At 48.9% G+C, this 19,969-nt stretch overlaps 1 protein-coding gene across 3 annotated transcripts in view; it reads right to left on the reverse strand.

Moving 5' to 3' along the window:
* Nucleotides 1-995: 995 nt before the first annotated feature.
* Nucleotides 996-19,969, reverse strand: part of PTGIS (prostaglandin I2 synthase) — a 43,681-nt gene continuing 24,707 nt past the window's right edge. For all 3 annotated transcript variants that reach the window (XM_057529659.1, XM_057529660.1, XM_007185451.2), the window contains exons 6-10: nucleotides 15,327-15,508; nucleotides 7,718-7,886; nucleotides 6,549-6,730; nucleotides 4,112-4,263; nucleotides 996-1,625 (exon numbers count right to left, since the gene is read on the reverse strand). In XM_057529659.1, coding sequence (XP_057385642.1) covers nucleotides 1,481-1,625; nucleotides 4,112-4,263; nucleotides 6,549-6,730; nucleotides 7,718-7,886; nucleotides 15,327-15,508 — 830 coding nt within the window. In that variant the 3' untranslated portion in view covers nucleotides 996-1,480. The remainder of the gene's footprint in view (nucleotides 1,626-4,111; nucleotides 4,264-6,548; nucleotides 6,731-7,717; nucleotides 7,887-15,326; nucleotides 15,509-19,969) is intronic.

Consider the following 19,969-nt stretch of genomic DNA (forward strand, 5'->3'; position numbering starts at 1 on the left):
TTTGCAGAGATGCCGTGAAAAGTAGAAATACTATATCTACTGTTCCTGTCACAGGCATTTAGAGGGTCCTCAATAAACAGGACCTAATATTAATAATAATACTTATCGTCATAATAAAAGGTTCCAGGCAATTTTTCTTTTTGATCTTTTTTTTTTTTCTAAAGCTGATGCAAAGGCAAGTTTTCATCACTGATCTGTTTGATCAAAGGGTGGTGCACCCAGGATAGGATGGGCCATTGGTCTGAGAACCAATCAGCGGGTTCCCACCACCTCCTACAGTAACACCTCTAAGAGTAGGAACAGGGTTCTCAAACTTGGGTGCCTTCGGGGGACAGGAGGTGCTGTGAGCAGAAAAGCAGACCAAGTAGGAATCCTGGTGAACCAGAGCACACAGGCCCCGGATCGGGGAGGCGGCTACTACTCAGCTCTGGCCAGCGGCTGCCCTTGGGAATATGGGCCCAGTGTGGACAGATCTTTCAAGTTTTCAAGAGAAGCTGGACATTCTGAATCAACTTTCCCAAAGATGACAAGATAACACTAATGTATTTTTTTTTTTTTTTTTTTTTTTTTACTAATGTATTTTTTAAATAAATGTAGGACAAACAAAACAGGCCTGCAATCTGGACAGTGCCCACAGCTGGAGCTTCTAAGCTAGAATGCAGGAAACCAACACCTCCTGTTCTTTGGCTTGACCAGTCCCAGGAGCCCTGGCCGCTTCCTTTCACGGGGGCCATCCAGTCGGGGCTGCGTCTTGGTAACTCCCTGCGTGAGTCCCAGCGCTGGGAAAACCCACCCCATCCGGAGCGCATAACTCTAACACAGAGAAGCCTGCTCCCTGGAGCCCATCATCTGGAGGCTGCTCCCACTCCACACCGTGGATGCACCAGCATCGGGAAACCCTCCAGCGTTCTCCCAAGGATCGGTGTGAACGGAGAGATGGGGGAAGTGTCTAGCAAGTGGGGTGCCTAGGAAAGCAGATATTCTAAGAGACTCTCTGGCTTTAGGTAGTTTAATAAAATTTTGGGGACAGAATTTATTTCAACAGACGCACTGCTAGGCCCCAAATGGCCTTTTTATGGCCAGCATCTGATTTGACTGGTTAGGGTCTGGACCACACCATTGGCAGGGCCTTGGACGGCAGCCCATGGGGGTTGGGGGAAGAGCAGTGGGGTCTCCTAGCTGTGCCCTGTCTGCCCGAGCTTGAGTGGATATTTAGAGGAGCAAGAGGAGCTGGGAGTGGGAAGAGCCTCATTTTGGAGCTTAACCTTTGCAGCAGATAATCCGCAGAGCTTTTGGTGCCTTTTTTTCGCTCCCCTTCTTTCCCCTCCCCCAGACACAGCCTTCTAGGAAAAACAGTAGGGAAGGGATAATGCTTGGCACTGTTGGGTGTTCCAAGCTCTGCACCCAGGCCGAACGCAGGCACAGAACGTTGGGCGACTAGGGGCAGGCTGGGTGCATGGAGTCCCATCTGCCCCGGAGCTCAAGGCCGGATGCGGTAACGGACAGGCACGTCATGTTCTGGCTGCATCAGCCCGAAGCCGTACCTGCTGAGGTCAAACTCGGGCATCTCCACGTCCGGGCTGATCAGCTCCAGGTCAAAGCGCGTCAGCACAAGGAACACGAATCTGCAGAGAGACAGTGTCGAAGGCGTGAAGGGGGAGAGTGGGAGGCCTGTTTGGAGTCAGGCAGGAAAGCAATGGCGTCCTCCTGGGTCTCACCCCAGCTCTCACTTTGGTTAAAGTGGGAAAGGAGGGCGAGAGAGCAGAGCACAGGCGTTTCCTGCTCACCAGTCCAGGAGCTCCCGAGTCCTGGCTGACGGCCTGTGGGCAGGAGTGACGTGGGGCAATTCCACACCAAAGCATTTCAGAGCCAGTGCCTGACTCTCCAGCTTTCTCTGCTGCCTGGCAGCTGTGTGGGTTCCATGCTGAGATGATGGAGTGGGAAGATGGGAAGATCCCGGCCCCTGAGTCCCTGCACGGAGGGGAAGAGCCCACCAAACCCACAGCCGACGTTGTGTGAGTGGGAACTAAACCTTTGTTATACGAGCCACTGAGACTTGGAGGTCGTTTGACACAGCAGAGCACAGCCTAGCTTCTGATTAACACGGACAGTGACCCTTCCTGATTCTTCCCACCATACTCATCCCAGACCCCCACCAAACCCCTGGAACTGTCTGCCACGTCAGGGCTGCTGCTGAGCCGTAGCTGCCTTCGTGAGATCAGAAGCAGGCACCCCTCCCTCCAGATATCTTACTGCCGTCTGGGGAAAACTGTTAGAATATACCAACTGTGCAAGAGCAGGTAGGCACTCTTCACTGCCATCTTCTGGAAAGCTGTCCTAATAAGTACACAAACCACGTGATGATGTAATCAGTGGGCCCCTAAATGTGGTGGCAGCCCCACCTGATGTGAACTGGTTCCACCTGCCTTATCTTACCACCACCTGTGTTAATAAAGGTCAGGCTGGATCCTCTACTACTCTGGACCCTACCACCCGCTCCCACCGCGACCCAGGTGCCCAGTGCCGGACAGAATACATGGCAGGGATTCTTTAATCTTATTGAACGAGTGAAAAACAGGGAAGATGAGGACAGAGCAATGTCAACGTTCTGGACAGGAGAGCTGGGCGCACACCTGGGTTCTGCCTTTTGTTTTTTGGCCATGGGATCTTAGTTCCCCTACCAAGGATCGAACCCATGCCCCCTGCAGTGGAAGCACAGAGTCTTAACCACTGGACCACCAGGGAAGTCCCTGGGCTCTGCCTCTAAAGGGCGTGTGATTCTTCCCACTCTGGGCCTCGGTTTCCCCATCTGGTCAAAGAAGGTCAACAAGGTGGGATGTATCCATTCCAGCTCTGAAGCTGCAGGATGGTAGAGGGTGAGTTTATATGGGTGGGGTGGGGGGGTGGAAGGTGTCTGTACCCACACCTGGATTTGGATCCTGGCACCTCCACTCACCAGGTACCTGACCGTGAAGAATGATTTGACCTCTGGAGTCAGTGATAGACTGACCACCTGGCAGGTATCATGACAATTAAGTGAGATAAAAATAATAACAAATTAGCTCAATTATTGAACACTATGTTCCAGACACTGTGCTAAGCATTTCGTATTCATTATCTCTTTTTATCTGTCCAAAAACTTTATGGAGTGGAACTTCAGTCGGTTCTCCTGTAACAATTGTTTTGAACATGTGAATTTGTTCCAGTGGGACTGATCTATTAGGGCACAAATGAAGTGTAACACAAATTTCACATGTGCTTGTGGTCATTTCATCTGCAAGAAACACTGGGAGAATGAAAAACTGCACCCAGCTGATCCAAGCTGAGCAGGAATTCACAAAACGCACACACGCACACACCAGTGGGTGGTGACCCACACCATTCCCATCAGGCGTCCGACCTCAGATAACCTTCCTCCCAGGCTTCATCGTAACTCACAGCTCTATCCAATGACCACTTGCATGGCAAATGTCAGGTCATTTTCAAAGTAAAGCGCCATATTTATTGTAGCACTTAGGCATTTCTATTTATTCCATTTAACATGTGTAAATCTATACTACTGTATTTTCCTAGGTGCCTATCTTTTCGTGTGTGTGTCACTGATGAAGTTATTGAGGGTTGGGCCCCAGCCCTATTTCCCCCACAATCCTGTGGTTTTTACTTTGTGATTTCCCATGGTGCAGGGATTTTTAGGAATGCACATGAAGCGTTAGAGCAGAACCAACTGTATTATTATCTCCATTTTACTGTTGAGAAAGCTGAGGCCAAAAGCTTAATGTAATGTGCCCATTCACTAGCATACTGCCTAAACATTAATAATATTAGTAATCACAATAATAACTTTTATTAAATACCTACAATGAGCCAGGCAGTGGCTCAAGTACCTAGAAAGGTCCAATTCATTTGTCCCGACACCCCTGGGATGTAGTACGATCAGTACTCCTATTTTACAGTTGAGGAAACAGAGGCACAGAAGGTTACCCAGCTGGACAGAAGGACAGGCAGATGTCATAACCCCTGGTCCAATCTGTTTGTGATCCGAGGGCCGAGGCTCTTGGGGCCCAGGGAAGAGAATTTATGGGGCACTCGGCTCCCCGTGCCCGGTACTCACTGTTTGATGCTGCTGATGGCATAACCCCTCCCCAGACACTGGTTGTGCCCTGCTCCCCACGGCATGCTGTAATTCTTCAGTCGCTTCCCATCCTTGTAAAAGTCTTTCTTCTCTGATCCATCAGGGTTCAGGAATCGGTTGTATTTAAATACCTGAAATAGGAAGAAGGTCCCTTTCTGATGCCACCCCCAAAATAGGCATGCACCAAGAAAAATGTATGAGGATGTTCATCCCAGTCTTGTTTATAAGAGAGAAAAACTGGAAATAATGTAAAGCTCAACTGATAGGGGACTGGTTAAAAATTATGGCAGCTATTTAAAAGGTTGAGCTTGGTCTGTGTGTGCTGACAGGGAAAGAACTTTTAAGACTGGTTGTTGAGGGCTTCCCTGGTGGCGCAGTGGTTAAGAATCTGCCTGCCAATGCAGGGGACACAGGTTCGAGCCCTGCTCCAGGAAGATCCCACATGCCGTGGAGCAACTAAGCCCGTGCGCCACAGCTACTGAGCCTGCGCTCTAGAGCCCGCGAGCCACAACTACTGAAGCTCTCACGCCTAGAGCCCGTGCTCTGCAACAAGAGAAGCCACGACAATGAGAAGCCCACGCACCGCAACGAAGACCCAATACAGCCAAAAATAAAAACAAATAAATAAATTACTTTAAAAAAAAATAGGGCTTCCCTAGTGGCACAGTGGTTGAGAGTCCGCCTGCCAATGCAGGGGACACGGGTTCGAGCCCTGGTCTGGGAAGATCCCACATGCCACGGAGCGACTAGGCCCATGAGCCACAATTACTGAGCCTGCGTGTCTGGAGCCTGCGCTCCGCAACAAGAGAGGCCATGATAGTGAGAGGCCCGCGCACCGCGATGAAGAGTGGTCCCCACTTGCCGCAATTAGAGAAAGCCCTCGCACAGAAACAAAGACCCAACACAGCCATAAATCAATCAATCAATCAATCAATCAATAAAAAAAGAGACACGTCATCGTCTCTAAGAATGAAACTAACATTAAAAATTAAAAAAATAAAAAATAAAAAATAAAAGGACTGGTTGTTGAGTGAAAAAAGAAAGTGTTGGAATAGTATGTATTGTGTGATCCTATACCACACACCTGCCTATTCATATGTGTATAAGTGTGCTGTGTGTATGTCTGTAAAGGCATAAATATTATCTAAAGGACACACTCCCAACCACTGTTAGAGAACCCGGTGGAGCTGGAGAGGAAGGGGAATGAAGACAAATTTTTACTTTTAGATATATATGTCTATATTTCTATCTTATAAGTATATATTACTTTTGCAATTTAAAATAAAAGAAATTAAAATTATTTTTAAAAAAGAGAATGCCAATTTCCTTTGGTTACATTGTAGAGTGGTAATGTGAAGATTGTATCTGAGCATAGGGCTTTGTTGTACAGAGTAGGTGCTAAATGAAGGATGGGTGGAAGGATAGGTGAATGGACCAGTGGATAGACAGGTGGAAGAGTGAGTTGATGGATGGATGGATGCATGGATGGATAGATAGATGGATGGATGGATGTTGGGTGGATGGATGGATGCATGGATGGATGGTTGGGTGGGTGGATGGATGGATGCATGGATGGATGGATGGATGGATGGATGGTTGGGTGGGTGGGTGGGTGGATGCATGGATGGATGGATGGATGGATGGATGGATGGATGGATGGATGGTTGGGTGGGTGGGTGGGTGGATGCGTGGATGGATGGATGGATGGATGGATGTTGGGTGGATGGATGGATGGATGGATGGTTGGGTGGGTGGGTGGGTGGATGCATGGATGGATGGATGGATGGATGGATGTTGGGTGGATGGATGGATGCATGGATGGATGGTTGGGTGGGTGGGTGGGTGGATGCATGGATGGATGGATGGATGGATGGATGGATGGATGGTTGGGTGGGTGGGTGGGTGGATGGATGGATGGATGGATGGATGGATGGATGGATGGATGGTTGGGTGGGTGGGTGGGAGCGTGGATGGATGGATGGATGTTGGGTGGGAGGGTGGATGGATGCATGGATGCACAGCACAGAACCTGGCACACAGTAAACATCCAAATCTGTTAGAAATTGTAAAAGTTTGTCCCATCTCAAATTCCAGGGAGAGGTAAAAGTGCTGAGAAGCTGACATTATAACACTCTGAAAACAGGAAAAATGGCTCAGCTGTCCCCTGCAAAGCGCTTAGTGTGTGCCAGGTGCTATGAAGATCTTTCTTACACGATCACATTTAATCTTCCTGACAACCCTGTGAGGCAGGTGCTATTTTGAGGTCCATTTCACAGGCAAGGAAACAGAGATACAGAGAGATGAAGTGATCTGGGCAAGGTTCCACAGCAAACAAAGAGCAGAATTGGCTGCCACTCAGATAGGACAGATCCTGAAGCCACTCATCTTCCCCCACAGTCCCTGGTATGCCTTTTACCTCTGGGTCTGTGTAGATCTCCGGGTCCTTCTGGGGACTCAGGAAGGGGAAGAGGAGGAGGCGGTCGCCACATCGCAGGGTGAATTCCCGCCCATCTGCCATGGGCAAGGCCAGGTCCACCACGACCTCGCGGGTGATGAAGGGTGCGGCGGTGAGCCTGAGGCTCTCACTCAGCACGCTGTCTGCACAGGGCAGGTACAAGCGGGGGTCAGCACTGTCCTCTTCCCCACTCGAATGCCACCCCCAGCTCTCATTTTACAGAGGCAGGTGGGAAGGCTCAGAGAGGGTGCATGACTTGCCCACCATCACAAAGCAAGACCCAAAATGGCCAAGCGATGAGATGTGATTGCTGCAGTCTTCAGAGACTTTGGACGTGAAGGTTTGGGTCTGACCCTAAAAGAAGCTGTGAGGGAAGGTGTCTTCCAGGGAGATACAGAGGAGGCTAGGGAAAGAGCAGGGCCATCCATATTGGTTGTGTCTGCCTGTCCAGCATACATTCCCCTTCTGGAAACAGTTCCCTGCTTTCTTCTGGGGACCATCCCCTCCCCCACTCTCAGGGGTTGGGCTGTTGATTTCACTCCCAACGCCTGGGACTGGGCTGTGATTGGCTAATCAGAGCATCCATGATCGGCTCCAGATGGGCACACGACCCAAAGAGAGCCAAAGAGACACATTCCTGGGGCTCTGGGTAGGAACGTGGCAGAGAAGCACACCCTCCCAGAGCCGGGAACACATCAGCCAGGAGCCACTGGCAGCCATCTTGCCAGCCTGAGACTGGAGTCAACCCAGTGGAAAATGAGGCTGAGGATGGAGAGAGACAAAGACCTGATGGCATTGTTAAAGCACCTGGATCCACCTGTGCCTGAAGCCAGTACCTCTAGACTTTTTAGTTACCTGCCCCAAATGAAGTCCCTTTTCTGCTTCAGCCCATTTAAGTTAGGTTTTTTGCCACTTGCAACAAAAAATCTCCCACTGAGACCATGAAACATGGGTAGTGGAGACCAGGGCATGGAGATGCCAGGTCTATGAAGATAGGAGGCCCAGGGGGACCCTAGGTCAGAGGACACTGATGGACCCTGGACGCTGGGAACCCATGACCGGGAGGGAGGGCTTGGGGGCCCATGATGCCCTGGTCTTTGGGGCTGTCTTGGAGGGTCTGACTGTCTCACCAAGCACAGGCATGCTGTCCAAAACCTTCTGTGGGAGGGTGGTCATCTGCGAAATGGGCTGCTCTACTCGCAAGAGAATAGGCTCAAGCTCTCCACGGACAGCAGCCAGGGCCTCGGGGTTCTTGAGGAGGAAGAGCAGAAGCCAGAAGGCAGCAGGACCCACGTTCCCCTGAAATGAGAAGGAGCCCCCGTTACACCATCAAGAGGGCAAAGCTGGGGTGAGAGCTGACCGGTCTGTGCCATGGACACAGCCTGGGTCAAGGCACTGGGGTCGGGAGGCCTGGGTTCCCACTCCTGATGACCCATGTCTGTCTTCAGCCTCAGGACACGGCCCAAATATGCTTTGTGGCTTTGGCCTAGCCCAATGCCTGCTTCAAGGCCACTCTTGGCATCCCTGACCTTGAGCAAAATCATTGATCTGAGGTCACACAGGTAACCTCCATAGCTAATCAGCGAAAATGTCAGTAAAAAGAACAAAGTATATCAGTTAAGATTACTGTTAACATCTGAGGATGGATGCAGCCTTAGCCCCAATTCCCCAACCTTCCCTGCATGCATGCTTCTTACCATGTGACTCTGCACTTCCTCACATTAAAGGGGCAGAGTGTATTTCCTCAGCCCCTTGGATTTGGGCTCAGCCATGTGACCTGCTTAGGCCAATAGAATGAGGCAGAATTGACAGAACAGCAGTGCTAAGTCTAGGCCTTAAGAGACCTTGTGGGTTTCTACTTGCCCGGCGAGCTGGCTGGTCCCAAGAGGAAGATGAGAAACACACGGAGCAGAGCTGCGCGGTCCAGCCGAGCCTGGTCTAGACCAGCTGACTCCCAGCAGACGCACAGACAGGTGAGTTAGATAAACGCTCATCAAGGTATGCCACTGAGTTTTTGTGGTTGGTTGTTATGCAGCAATAAGAAACTGGTACAAAATCTGACTGTTTGCTTTCAAATATTTGAGTATTGTGTGCATATATAGCAAAGCAGCAATAATCAATGATGACTGTGAAAGCTATTAGTTTCTTGAACAAAAATTATGTAAAACTTCCCAATAGTTAAATAATTAGGAAAATGGATAAAATTTCTTGCTCCAAGACTTCAGTCTTGGCTCAATATATTAATACTCCGGTATTCAGCATGTGGCTAAGATATGATGGGGTATCCTTAAATGAACTCTAGATATGGTTGGAATACCAATTAACCTCGATTTGGAGGAAGATTTTTGTCTACCATAAATGACCAGCCTATCCAGTCTTAATAATGGTATATTAAGGAGTCATCAAATATCACGTTTACCCAGAAATTCTATTACAGACACTATTGCACATGGACGAAAAGACATTTGCACAAGGATATTTCTCACGGTGCTGATGTAACAGCAAAAGATTGGAAGCAACCTCAATAGGAGATCAGTGAGATAAATGATGATCCATCCATAGGATGATGACACCGGAAGTTGCTAAAAAGGAGCTGACTTTGTGCGCGCTGATAGGGGACAGTAGCCAAGACGCACTGAAGCAAGATGCGGGACGGGGCCTCATCGTGCTACCATTTGTGTGTACGTTTAAAGAGGGACATATATGAAGAAGCACAGACCATCCCTAGAAGGAGATTCAAGAACCTGGCAACTGAGGTTTCCTCTGGGACAGAAGCTGGGAGGGGGGAGAGGCAGAAAATAAATGCACAAAGCATCAATGATGGTGAAACAGATTTTCTTTCTCTTTAGCTACCATGAATTCAGAGGTGCCAGGTGCCCTCATTCAATCTTCCTATCAAGCAGGCACCTTTATCACACCTTTTACTGAAAAGGAAAACTAAGCACGCCCTAGTCCCTCCCCACTGCTCAGCATACTGTGGGGGGCTCAGTGGTATTTGTCAAATAAACATCTATGTTCCTTTGGGCTGGGGACCTCCAAGGCAGCCTTGGAGGTGGGCTGGCACAGCCCAGGACCAGGACCAGGACCAGGACCAGGCAGAGTTGGGTTCAAATCCCAGCTGCCCACTTCCTGTGATTCTGGACAAGCCACTCCCCTCTGGGTTTCAGAACCTCCCTCTTGGTAAAATGGGAATAAATACGTGCCCACTCCTGGGGCGGCCACAAGGAATACTAGTGACCCCCACAGGCTGAGCACACAGTAGGTGTTCAGAAGTGGTCTCCCTCTCTCACCAGCCCCTCCCTCGGGTTCGAGAACCGATGGAGGCCTTGGACTCTCTCTGAGATTTCCTCCAGCGCCTCAGGTCCGGCTGAAACAAGCATGGTCACTTGCTGTCCATCACTTGAACAGCCAGGGGAATGCAGGCAATAAATAATTCAGCTTTGGGTTAACTCAGTGCCAAGGCCATTTTACCTGCCCAGATGGTCAGATGGGGGCCACCACTCATTAATTACAAAGCAGGAGTGGGAAACAAGGCTGCTCGGTTAACTCTGCTTTCAGGAAGAAACTGTGGCAAGTTAGGGAGGTGACGAAGACTGTTTTCCGCCCAGCTGCACCGATGTGTGAGCGTGCATGTGTGTACGATCACACAACCATGAGATCTTTCGTCCACTACCCTGGAAGCTGAGTGTTCTCCCGCAGGACCTTGCATCAGTTTACCCAAGAGGACACTTCTGGTCTAATCTCCCTCCCTCCCACTGCAGCCAAAGTCCACCACCCAGCAGCGCCTGTGCTCTGTTCTACCTTTTCTGTGAACGACGGTACCTGACCTCCAGGGGGCGCTCACTGTGAGCCAGACCCGGTGCTCAGCGGCTCACGTGCGCCACCTTGTGGTCTCCTCTCCACACTGTCAGTCAACTGGAGTGGGGACACCTGCAGCCCTGCACCACTCTCCTGCCTTTGGGTAACAGCAGCCCATTTTCCTTCGGAGAACTACCTCCACTTCATGTGAAGTCCAGTGGATTGTCTGGGGCGAAACCACCCCCTCCAGACCTCAGGTGTGACCATGTGACCCCAGCCTGGGCCACTCAGTCAGTGACGGACTCAGAGGGGACAGGTGACCCGGGCTGCGCCAGTGGGTATCAGACTTGGGGTTTGTGCTGGAATTCACGGGAGAAAGAATCCCTCCTCCATGGGGACTGCCAAGTTGCCAAGAGCTGCTGGTGGCCTTTGCTGCCACCACCTGGGAAAGCCCATGTGAGGCGCGAAGAGAACACAGAGGTGAGGGGTGGGAGATCACAGATTACATTTATTTTCATTTTTTTGTGATTAAAATTTTTTTCTAAAGGAATAAAAAAATACTCTAAGTGCAAAGTAGATCCTGGATTGGATCCTGGAAGAGAAAAGGGACAGTAGTGGAAAAACTGGGGAAATCTGGATAAAGTATGGACTTTCAATTAATAGTTATGTACCAACGCTGATTTCTTAGTTTTCCCACATGCACGGTGGTTCTGTAAGAGGTTAACACTGGGGGGAGCTTGGTGAAGGGTATTTGGGAACTCTCTGTACTATCTTTGCAACTCTTCTATAACCTAAAATTATCTCAAAATGAAACTACTGAAGGGGAAAACCCAATTCTGTGCACAGCTATTATTCTTATTACCTCCTCTTTTTGGATGGTGAAACTGAAGCCCAGAAAAGTGAAGTGATCTATTCAAGGTCACACAACTAGTCAGTGGCAGAGCTGGGATCCCACCCGAGTCTGTCTGACTCAAAACACTGCTTTTGCTTTTCATCCTCACGTTGCAGTGCCTCCACGATCACGATCGCAATCATTATCTCCACTGAGCAGCTGAGCATCTGCAAACCCCGTGCCTGTGCGGCTCCCACAGTCCGCCTCCCCCCACTCAGGACCACCCAGGAGTTCCTGCAGCCATGGCTGCTGAGGCCAAGGCAGATGTGGAGAAGGAAGAGAAGAATGAAACTTGAGTGATGGGGCTGCAACAGTTAGCGGTGTCAGTCCCAGCATTACCGTGGTCAGCAGAACCGCGCATTGCCTGACAGCTCAGAGCGAGGAGAGCAGCTCGGACCATGATGGGCCTGCAGGGGCAGGCCTTTGGGAGCTCTCCTCCCTCCGCCCAATCAGCCCACCCCAACCCAACCCACGTCCCCTAAGAGCCAGCCTCTTCCCCTGCCTGGACCTTGGATCTCAGCCCACCAGGCCCTCCTCTAGCCCCTGGATGCTGGAGCCCCCTTGACCCCTCCATCAGCCTAGACCCCAGGTCTGGGGTTCTGGACTCATGGAACCTTTTCGAGGATCCTGTGAGATGATGTTTGTAAAGTGCTCAACCGGGTGACTGGCACAGGGTAAGCGCTCAATAATATCTTTTGAAATGATTATTCCTCACTCGGATCTGACAACAGCAATCCCAGCTACCATTTCTCAACCCCTTGGAACACTTTCCGCAGCCAGCCTCTGGGTGGCGCTTCCTCCCAGTTCCCCTCCCTGGCGGCTCCTCAGTCTCCCTTGCTGGCTCTCCGCATCTTTCCGACCCCCACACTGGAGAGGCCCAGGGCTTGGCCCGCTTCTCCATCCACCCTTGAACAACCATCTCTGCACTGTCAACCCCCCAACATGTCCAGCCTGGACCTTAACCCTGGACTCCAGACTCTTCTTTTCTTCAGGCACTCCTACCTACCCGCTCTCCACCTAGAACTCAACATGCCCCAAACAAACCCCCGACTTTCTCCCCCAAAAGTCACTCCTTCCACCATCTTCCTCAACTTCAGCCTTCCTGCTGCTCACACCCAAGCCTGGAGTCATCCTGGTTGACATCTTCTCCTAATGTCCCATCCAAGAGCAAAGCCTGTTGACTCTACCTGGAAATATGTCCAGAAGCCAATCACTCTCCCTTCTGCCCTCTGGTTCAGCACCATCCTCTCTTGCCTGGATATTGCTGTGGCCTCCTCCCTGGTCTCCTTGCCTCCACTGCCCCCACTACAGTCTATTCTCAGCAATGTAGCCAGAATGACCCTTCTAAAGCAGAAGGCAGGCCATGTCACTCCTCTGCTCAGAGCCTTTAAAGGGTTTCCATTTCAGAGGAAGAGCCAAAAGTGCTCTCCATGGCCTACAGGGTCCTGCATGGTCTGGCACCTGCTACCTCCCTGCCACATCACCCTCATCCCCACCTCAGGGCCTTTGCACTTGCTGCCCACCCCCTCCCCGATCCTACACATCTACATGGCTCACTCTCTCACTTGCTTTGAGGTTCTGCTCAGATGTCACCCTCTTGGTGAGGCCTTCCTTGACCACTCAGAAAAGCAGCCCCTCCTCGCTCCTGCCACCATTCCCTTTCCCTGCTTTATCCATTCTCCATAGAACTTATTATCTGTAATACATTTTACAGACTTACGTGTTTAGTAATTGTCTGTCTCCTCCCACCAGAATGTCAGCTCCTTAAGGGCAGGGGTCTTTGTTCTGCTCCCTGCTCTCTTCCCAGCTTCTAGAATGGTGCCTGGCACACAGTGGGCCCTCACTAAGTATTTCTTGGATATGTTTATTGAGCGCTAGTTACCTGCCAAGCACAGTTACAGGATTTTACATGGGTTGCTTCCTTTCACCCTCCCCACAACGCCTTGAGGAAGGTCCTGCCGTCTCTATCTTACAGAGGAGTAAAGCGAGGCACTAAGAAGGGACTGACTTGCCAAGAAGTGGCAAAGTCAGGATCCAAGTTCAGGCAGGTTGTTCACAGAGCCTGTGCCCCAAACCACTGGGCGACCCAGCCTCTTGGCCCTACTCTCAAAAGACTCGAGATCTTGAAGGGTCTTCCACCTGCCTGAATTCTGGACGCTGCCAACAACTCAATCTCAGAGGACACCCTGACCCCAACTCTTGCCCAGTTCTCCTGGCCCCGACAAAGGCTGTTTGCCGGGCTTGCTGCCACTCAAGCCCCCAGGCCAGCATCCAGTTCTGCTGACAGAGGTCATTTCCATAGGGGATTCTGGGGACAGTTTGGAGTCCCAAGTCACTGCCCATAAATATGTTATTAGACACTAATGGGGCCCCAACTGCTGATTAAACCCAGTCCCCAACCCTTCCCAGCCTCTGCCTGCAAGGACAGTTAATGGCTCTGGGAAAAAACTAAAAATAAGTCGCAAGTCAATGGGAGAGGAATTACCCAGAAATGTCAGCCTGTGTAACTGTCACTGCCGAGGTGGGGCCCAAAGAAGGAGGGGGCTCAGGGTTGGGGCGAGGGCAGCAGCCAGGCCTGGGGACGCAGCATCCTCAGCCCTGCTTTCTCTCACTCCAATATCTAGTCCCTTACCAGCTTCAGTGGCCCTGTCTTCCCTTGGTTTCCAGAATCTATCCACTTCTTCCTCATCTCCATGGCCACCACCTGGTCCTGCCACCACTGTCTCCTCACTGGTGTCCCTGCCTCTCAGATCCTGTCCCTCCTCTGCTCAGAACCCTGCCAGGGCTCCCACCTCACCCAGAACAAAATCTCAAGTCCTTAGTTACTAGGACTCACAGGGCCCTCCATGATCTCTGCCCTCATTCCCACCACCCCTCCTCACTCTGCTTCGGCCACAATCAACTCCTTGCTGTTGCACAAACACTTGGCATCATCCAACCCCAGGGCCTTTGCACATGCTGTTTCCCCTTCCTGGAATACTCTATCCCCACATCTTCCCCCACATCCCCAAATCTAGATCTTTCTTATCATCCAGGGTTCAGCTCAGTCATCTCCTCCTCAGAGAGGCCACCCTGGCCAGAGTAGACCCCCAGGACCTATCTAGTCATGACCCTGTTTTATATCCTGCATATCCGCATCTAAAATCACCCTGTATCTCTTTCCCTGATGTCTGCCCCACCCCTGCCCCTGGCTGAAACAAAAGCAACACAAAGCAGGGTCTTTGAGGTCCATGGTAAGTACTCAGTGGAACTTTTAAATGAGTCTTCAAGATAACTGGTCTGCATATTTCAGTAATCTCAAGGTTGTGAGAAACAACAAAAGGCACCAAAACTGTTCCATATCAAAGAAAACTAAAAAGGCAGAATGACTAAATGCAGCGTGTGCTCCTGAGTTGGATGCTGGACCAAGATGAGCCATAAAGAATATTATTAAGACAACTGGCAAAACTGGAATGTGGGCTGTATATTAGATAATGATCCTGTATCTGGGTTAACTGTCCTGAATTTAATCACTGTGCTGTGGTGATGTAAGGGAATATTCTTGCTCCTAGGAGATGCACGCTGAAGTAATTAGGGGCAAAGAATCCTGATGTCTGCGACTAAATTGCAAATGGTTCAATAAGATACGCACAGCAGGAGAGAGAGAGAAAGCAAATGTGGTCAAATGTTTAAAACTGGGGAATCAAGGTGAAGTATATATGAGTTCATTAAACTATTCATACAGCTTCTCTGTAAGTTTGATGTTTTTCCAAATTAAAAAAATATATATCGAATGAATGATCCTGTTCATGAGACTGACAGTTAAGAGAGTCAGGGAACTGGGGCAGACGGCGGGGTGTGTGTGCACCTACCCACAGCCAGACTCACAGTGCAACACTCTCGCACACGTACACCTACATGCACACAGATGTGAGCGCCCATGCAGGCACATGCACATGTACTCGCAGACATGTGCCTAAGTGTGCCTGATGGCACACACGCACGAGTGCACACACGCACACACAAGCACTCATATGCACAACCTCACATCCACACCTGCACACACCCACCTGTGTGGCCCAGAGCTGCAGCACCAGAGCCCGCGCCTGCATCTCCTCCGACACGCCCATCTCCTCCAGGTGCAGCAGGTAACTCTCCAGCCATTTGCTCCGGTGGGCCCGAGTGGCCAGCCTGGCTGGGGACAACAGCTTCCACAGGCGACCTTTGACCCTGCACACCTGGTCCTTATCCCCTGCAGGGACGGAGCACAGAGGATGAGGGTTACAGATCCACCTCCAGCCTAGGGTCACCCAGCCCTGACCTCCCATTAGGCCAAGGGTCTTCCGGGTGTCACCCCAGGGCATGGGGAGTTCCTGTGGGAAAGAGGCGACAGGGACTCCGGCCCTTAAATGCTGGCCTGGCCCAGAGGAGGTACTCAGTCAACATTTGCTAAATGAATGGGCTTCTCAGCACAGCAGGGGGAGGGGCAGGAAACAGGGAGCCACGTTCTCCCTTCCTGGGGTCCGATCCGAGGAACACCAGCCCACGTGGGCGGGGAGACCCTGAGAGCACGCTCAGCACAGCGTCACTCAGGGGTAACGACCAAACTGACCACCAAGAGGGGGCAGGTTGGTCTGGGGTCTCAAACTCAACTACCTGCAGGAAAGGCAGGTAAAGTGAATGAGGGAGGAGGAACGGGAAGGGGCCCAACGGGAGGGTCGGGTGGCTACACTCAGCTCCAGCGACCAGCCCAGCACAGCCAGGGAGCCTGGGTTTCTAGAAGAAACTGAAATCCAGATGTTCAGGGGGAATCTTCTCACGTGTTTTAAAGTTAGCATCTCAGTAAGAAATTTTTAAATCACTGCGCAGGCCACAAAAGCATCTCAAGTTAAACTGGCTCACGGATCACCAGTTCGAAAACACCATTAAATAAACAATGGTGTGTTTACATTCTGGAAAACCGTGAAGCAGTGAAAACCAATGAGGAAGTTCTTTATGTCCAGCCCCCACCGGGCCCACACAGGCAGACGATTGAAGGAATAAAGTCAGATGCTTATTTATTTATTGTATTAATGCTACAAGATGATGCTGTATTGACATATATATATGTGCAAATATACGATCTGGTTTTTCCAAAATCACTCCTTGGAAAAGGGGGAGTCGCTTGGATTGCTACAAAATTCCAAAGTACTAGAAACTCTCTCACTGACTTTTTTGAGCCACAAAGCAGTGTTTCAGGAAGATCCATCCACCCAGTGGCTCTAAACCAGGCTGCACGTTACAGGATGTAAAACGTAGGCAAAACTTATTGAAGTATATTAGTTACGTTTTCAAATAATATGCTCCATGTGCTTTTCTTCAACCTCTAGACACTTTTTCAGGTGACATACTTCTCAGTTTAAAGCAATGAGGCCAATTGTTCATCTGAAATACACGATTTTCCTCTTTCCTAAATTTTCAGGTACTGGAGCATCACCAGGCAGGTTTAAATCTCTGGCTGCTCAGGTCCCCACCCCACCCCACCTCCACCATTCTCATGAGAATCTCTGGGGGTGCGGCCCAGGCACACGGAGCTTTTAAACAGGTGGGTGCAGGGTGCAGGAGGTGCTGAAGCCACCTCAGTTGATGCTGGTTCTAGATGCTTACTTACAGGACCAATCTGATGAGATTGTTAACAAAAGGAGGTAAAGGGCTTCCCTGGTGGCGCAGTGGTTAAGAATCCGCCTGCCAATGCAGGGGACACGGGTTCGAGCCCTGGTCCAGGAAAATCCCACATGCCGCAGAGCAACTAAGCCCGTGCGCCACAACTACTGAGCCTGCGCTCTAGAGCCCATGAGCCACAACTGCTGAGCCCGCGTGCCACAACTAATGAAGCCCGCGTGCCTTGAGCCTGTACTCGGCAACAAGGGAAGCCACCACAATGAGAAGCCCGCGCACCACAACGAAGAGTAGCCCCTGCTCGCCGCAACTAGAGAAAGCCCACGCACAGCAACGAAGACCCAATGCAGCCAAAAACAAATAAATAAATAAATTTTTTAAAAAAGAGAGAAAAGAATCAAAATAAAATTAAATTAAAATTTTTAAAAAAAGGAGGTAAAGAAATTTAACACAGATTTAGAAATGACTGGTATTTTTTAAGGTCTGACAGCACAACTGCAGGTCTTGAATGTCACTGTAAATACGGCTTTTAAGGATGACTTTCAAAAGCAATGCAGTATGAAAAGACAACCGACAGAATGGGAGAAAATATTTGCACATGATACAGATACTTGTATACACCCATGTTCATAGCAGCATTATTCACAATAGTCAAAAGGTCGAAATAACCCGTGTCCATCAACAGATGAATTGGTAGACAAGAGGTGGCATATCCATACAATGGAATATTATCCAGCCTTAAAAAGAAGGACATTCTGGGCTTCCCTGGTGGCGCAGTGGTTGAGAGTCTGCCTGCTAATGCAGGGGACACGGGTTCGGGCCCTGGTCTGGGAAGATCCCACATGCCGCAGAGCGGCTGGGCCCGTGAGCCACAATTACTGAGCCTGCGCGTCTGGAGCCTGTGCTCCGCAACAAGAGAGGCCGTGACAGTGAGAGGCCCGCGCACCGTGATGAAGAGTGGCTCCCGCTTGCCGCAACTAGAGAAAGCCCTAGCACAGAAACGAAGACCCAACATAGCAATCAATCAATCAATCAATTAATCAATAAAAAAATAAAATCTTTAAAAAAAAAAAAAAAAAAAAAAAGAAGGACATTCTGACACATGCTACAACATGGATGAATCCTGAGAACGTTATACTAAGTGAAATAAGGCAGACACAAAAAGAGAAATATTGCATGATTCCACTTATACGAGGTACCCAGAATAGGCAAATTCATAGAGACAGAGAGTAGAATACAGGTTAATAGGGGTGGAGGGAGGGAGAGATGGGGAGTTATTATTTAATGGATACAGATCTTCTGGTATGATGAAAAACTTCTGGAAATACATAATGGTATGGCTACACAACATTGTGAAGGTATTTATTGCCACTGAATTTTATACTTAAAATGGTTTAAATGGTAAATTTTATGTCATATATATTTTACCACCACTAAGAAAACAGGAAGATATATGAATGTCATTTGGCAAATGAGCCAAAGATGGTGGTGTATAATAAAAAATTGGACTGGCAAAAAAACAAGTAAAAAAAATATATAGCAGCAATTTGATCAAATCTGCCTAACATTTGGAGAGTTCTTAGAACAGTGCAGGATACATGAAATCTTACACAAGAGTTAGCTATTGCTACTCTACATTGTTATAAAAAGGCAAAGTGTCCACATCAGTGTGTTTACTATGCATTTGTGGGCAAAAGAGAAAAACAAGAATATAGCACATTTGCTTGTATTTGGGTAAAGGAACTCTGGAAGGATCCAAGAGAAACTAATAAAAGCAGCCAATTGTGGAGAGTGGGAATTGGGTGGAAGGAGGGATGGCAAGAAGGGAGAGGAGACTTTTCACTGTTACCATTTTGTATTTTCAATGTTTGAACCACGTGAAACATATTCAAAATCTGGCACCACCCCCATCCCTGTAAAACATTTCCAGCGAAAGATCACAGATTCATAGACTTACAGATTCAAAAAGTTCATTCTGTATTTCAAACAGATGATCGGGAGTGAAGAAGAGGGGTTCTGAAAAACTGAGTTTGGTGACTCCACCTGGGACCCCGCTGATGGGGAAGACGCAGGTGTCAAAGGTGGAGTCTGAATAAGCCAATTCCTGAAATGTGAGCGTGGGAAGAAAGCAACATTTCTAAACGGTTAGTTTATACAACATGTGAGCTTAACGAGGGATGTTCAACAAAATCAATAAGGAGACGTTATTTCATTTCCAGTCCTAATTATTTCCATGTTTAGTTTGACCAAAAAAACAAAGCAAGACAAAACAAAAAAACTTTCCCACTGAGAAAACCAGGGTTTGCTGTGTATTTAGATCAGAGTATAATTGGGGCTCATACTGTATTTTACCACGTGGAGAAGGGTCTAGAACTGCTCTGTCCAGGAAGGAAGCCACAAGCCACATGTGCTTACTGAGTACATGAAATGTGGCCGCCTGGAACTGAGACGTGCTATGAGTAGAAAGTACACCGCAGATTTCAAGTCTTAGCATGAGAAACAAAATGTAAAATATCGCAAGAATTTTTATATTAATTACATGCTGAAATGCTAATATCTTAGATATACTGGGTTAAAGAAAAAATATAATATTTTTTATATTTTATACAATCGATTTATATTTTATAAAATTGATTTCACCTCTTCCTTTTTTTAAATGTGTCTACTAGAAAATTTAAAATTACATATATGACTGGCATTCTATTTCTACAGGATAGCACTGTTCTAGCAGGATAACACCAAATTGATAACAATGGTTATCTTGGTGACAGATGTAGAGGGAGTGTGGTCAAAAGAGAATTTGCCTTCTCTGTAATATTTGATTTTTTTTTTCACAAGAGGCAGAGGAGCCAAGTTAACAGCCCAAACTCTGGAGCAGAGTGCCTGACCTTGAACAAGGCACCTCACCTCTGAACACCTCAGTTTTCTTACCTATAAATTGAGGTAAGAGTACTCATCACATAGGGTTATACAGGGATTGAACGCATTAACATATAAAGTCCGAAGAGGGATGCCTAGCACAGGCCTAATAAACATTAGCTATATTATTAAACAA

Source organism: Balaenoptera acutorostrata, chromosome 15, assembly GCF_949987535.1.
Source record: "Balaenoptera acutorostrata chromosome 15, mBalAcu1.1, whole genome shotgun sequence".
Taxonomy (NCBI): domain Eukaryota; kingdom Metazoa; phylum Chordata; class Mammalia; order Artiodactyla; family Balaenopteridae; genus Balaenoptera; species Balaenoptera acutorostrata.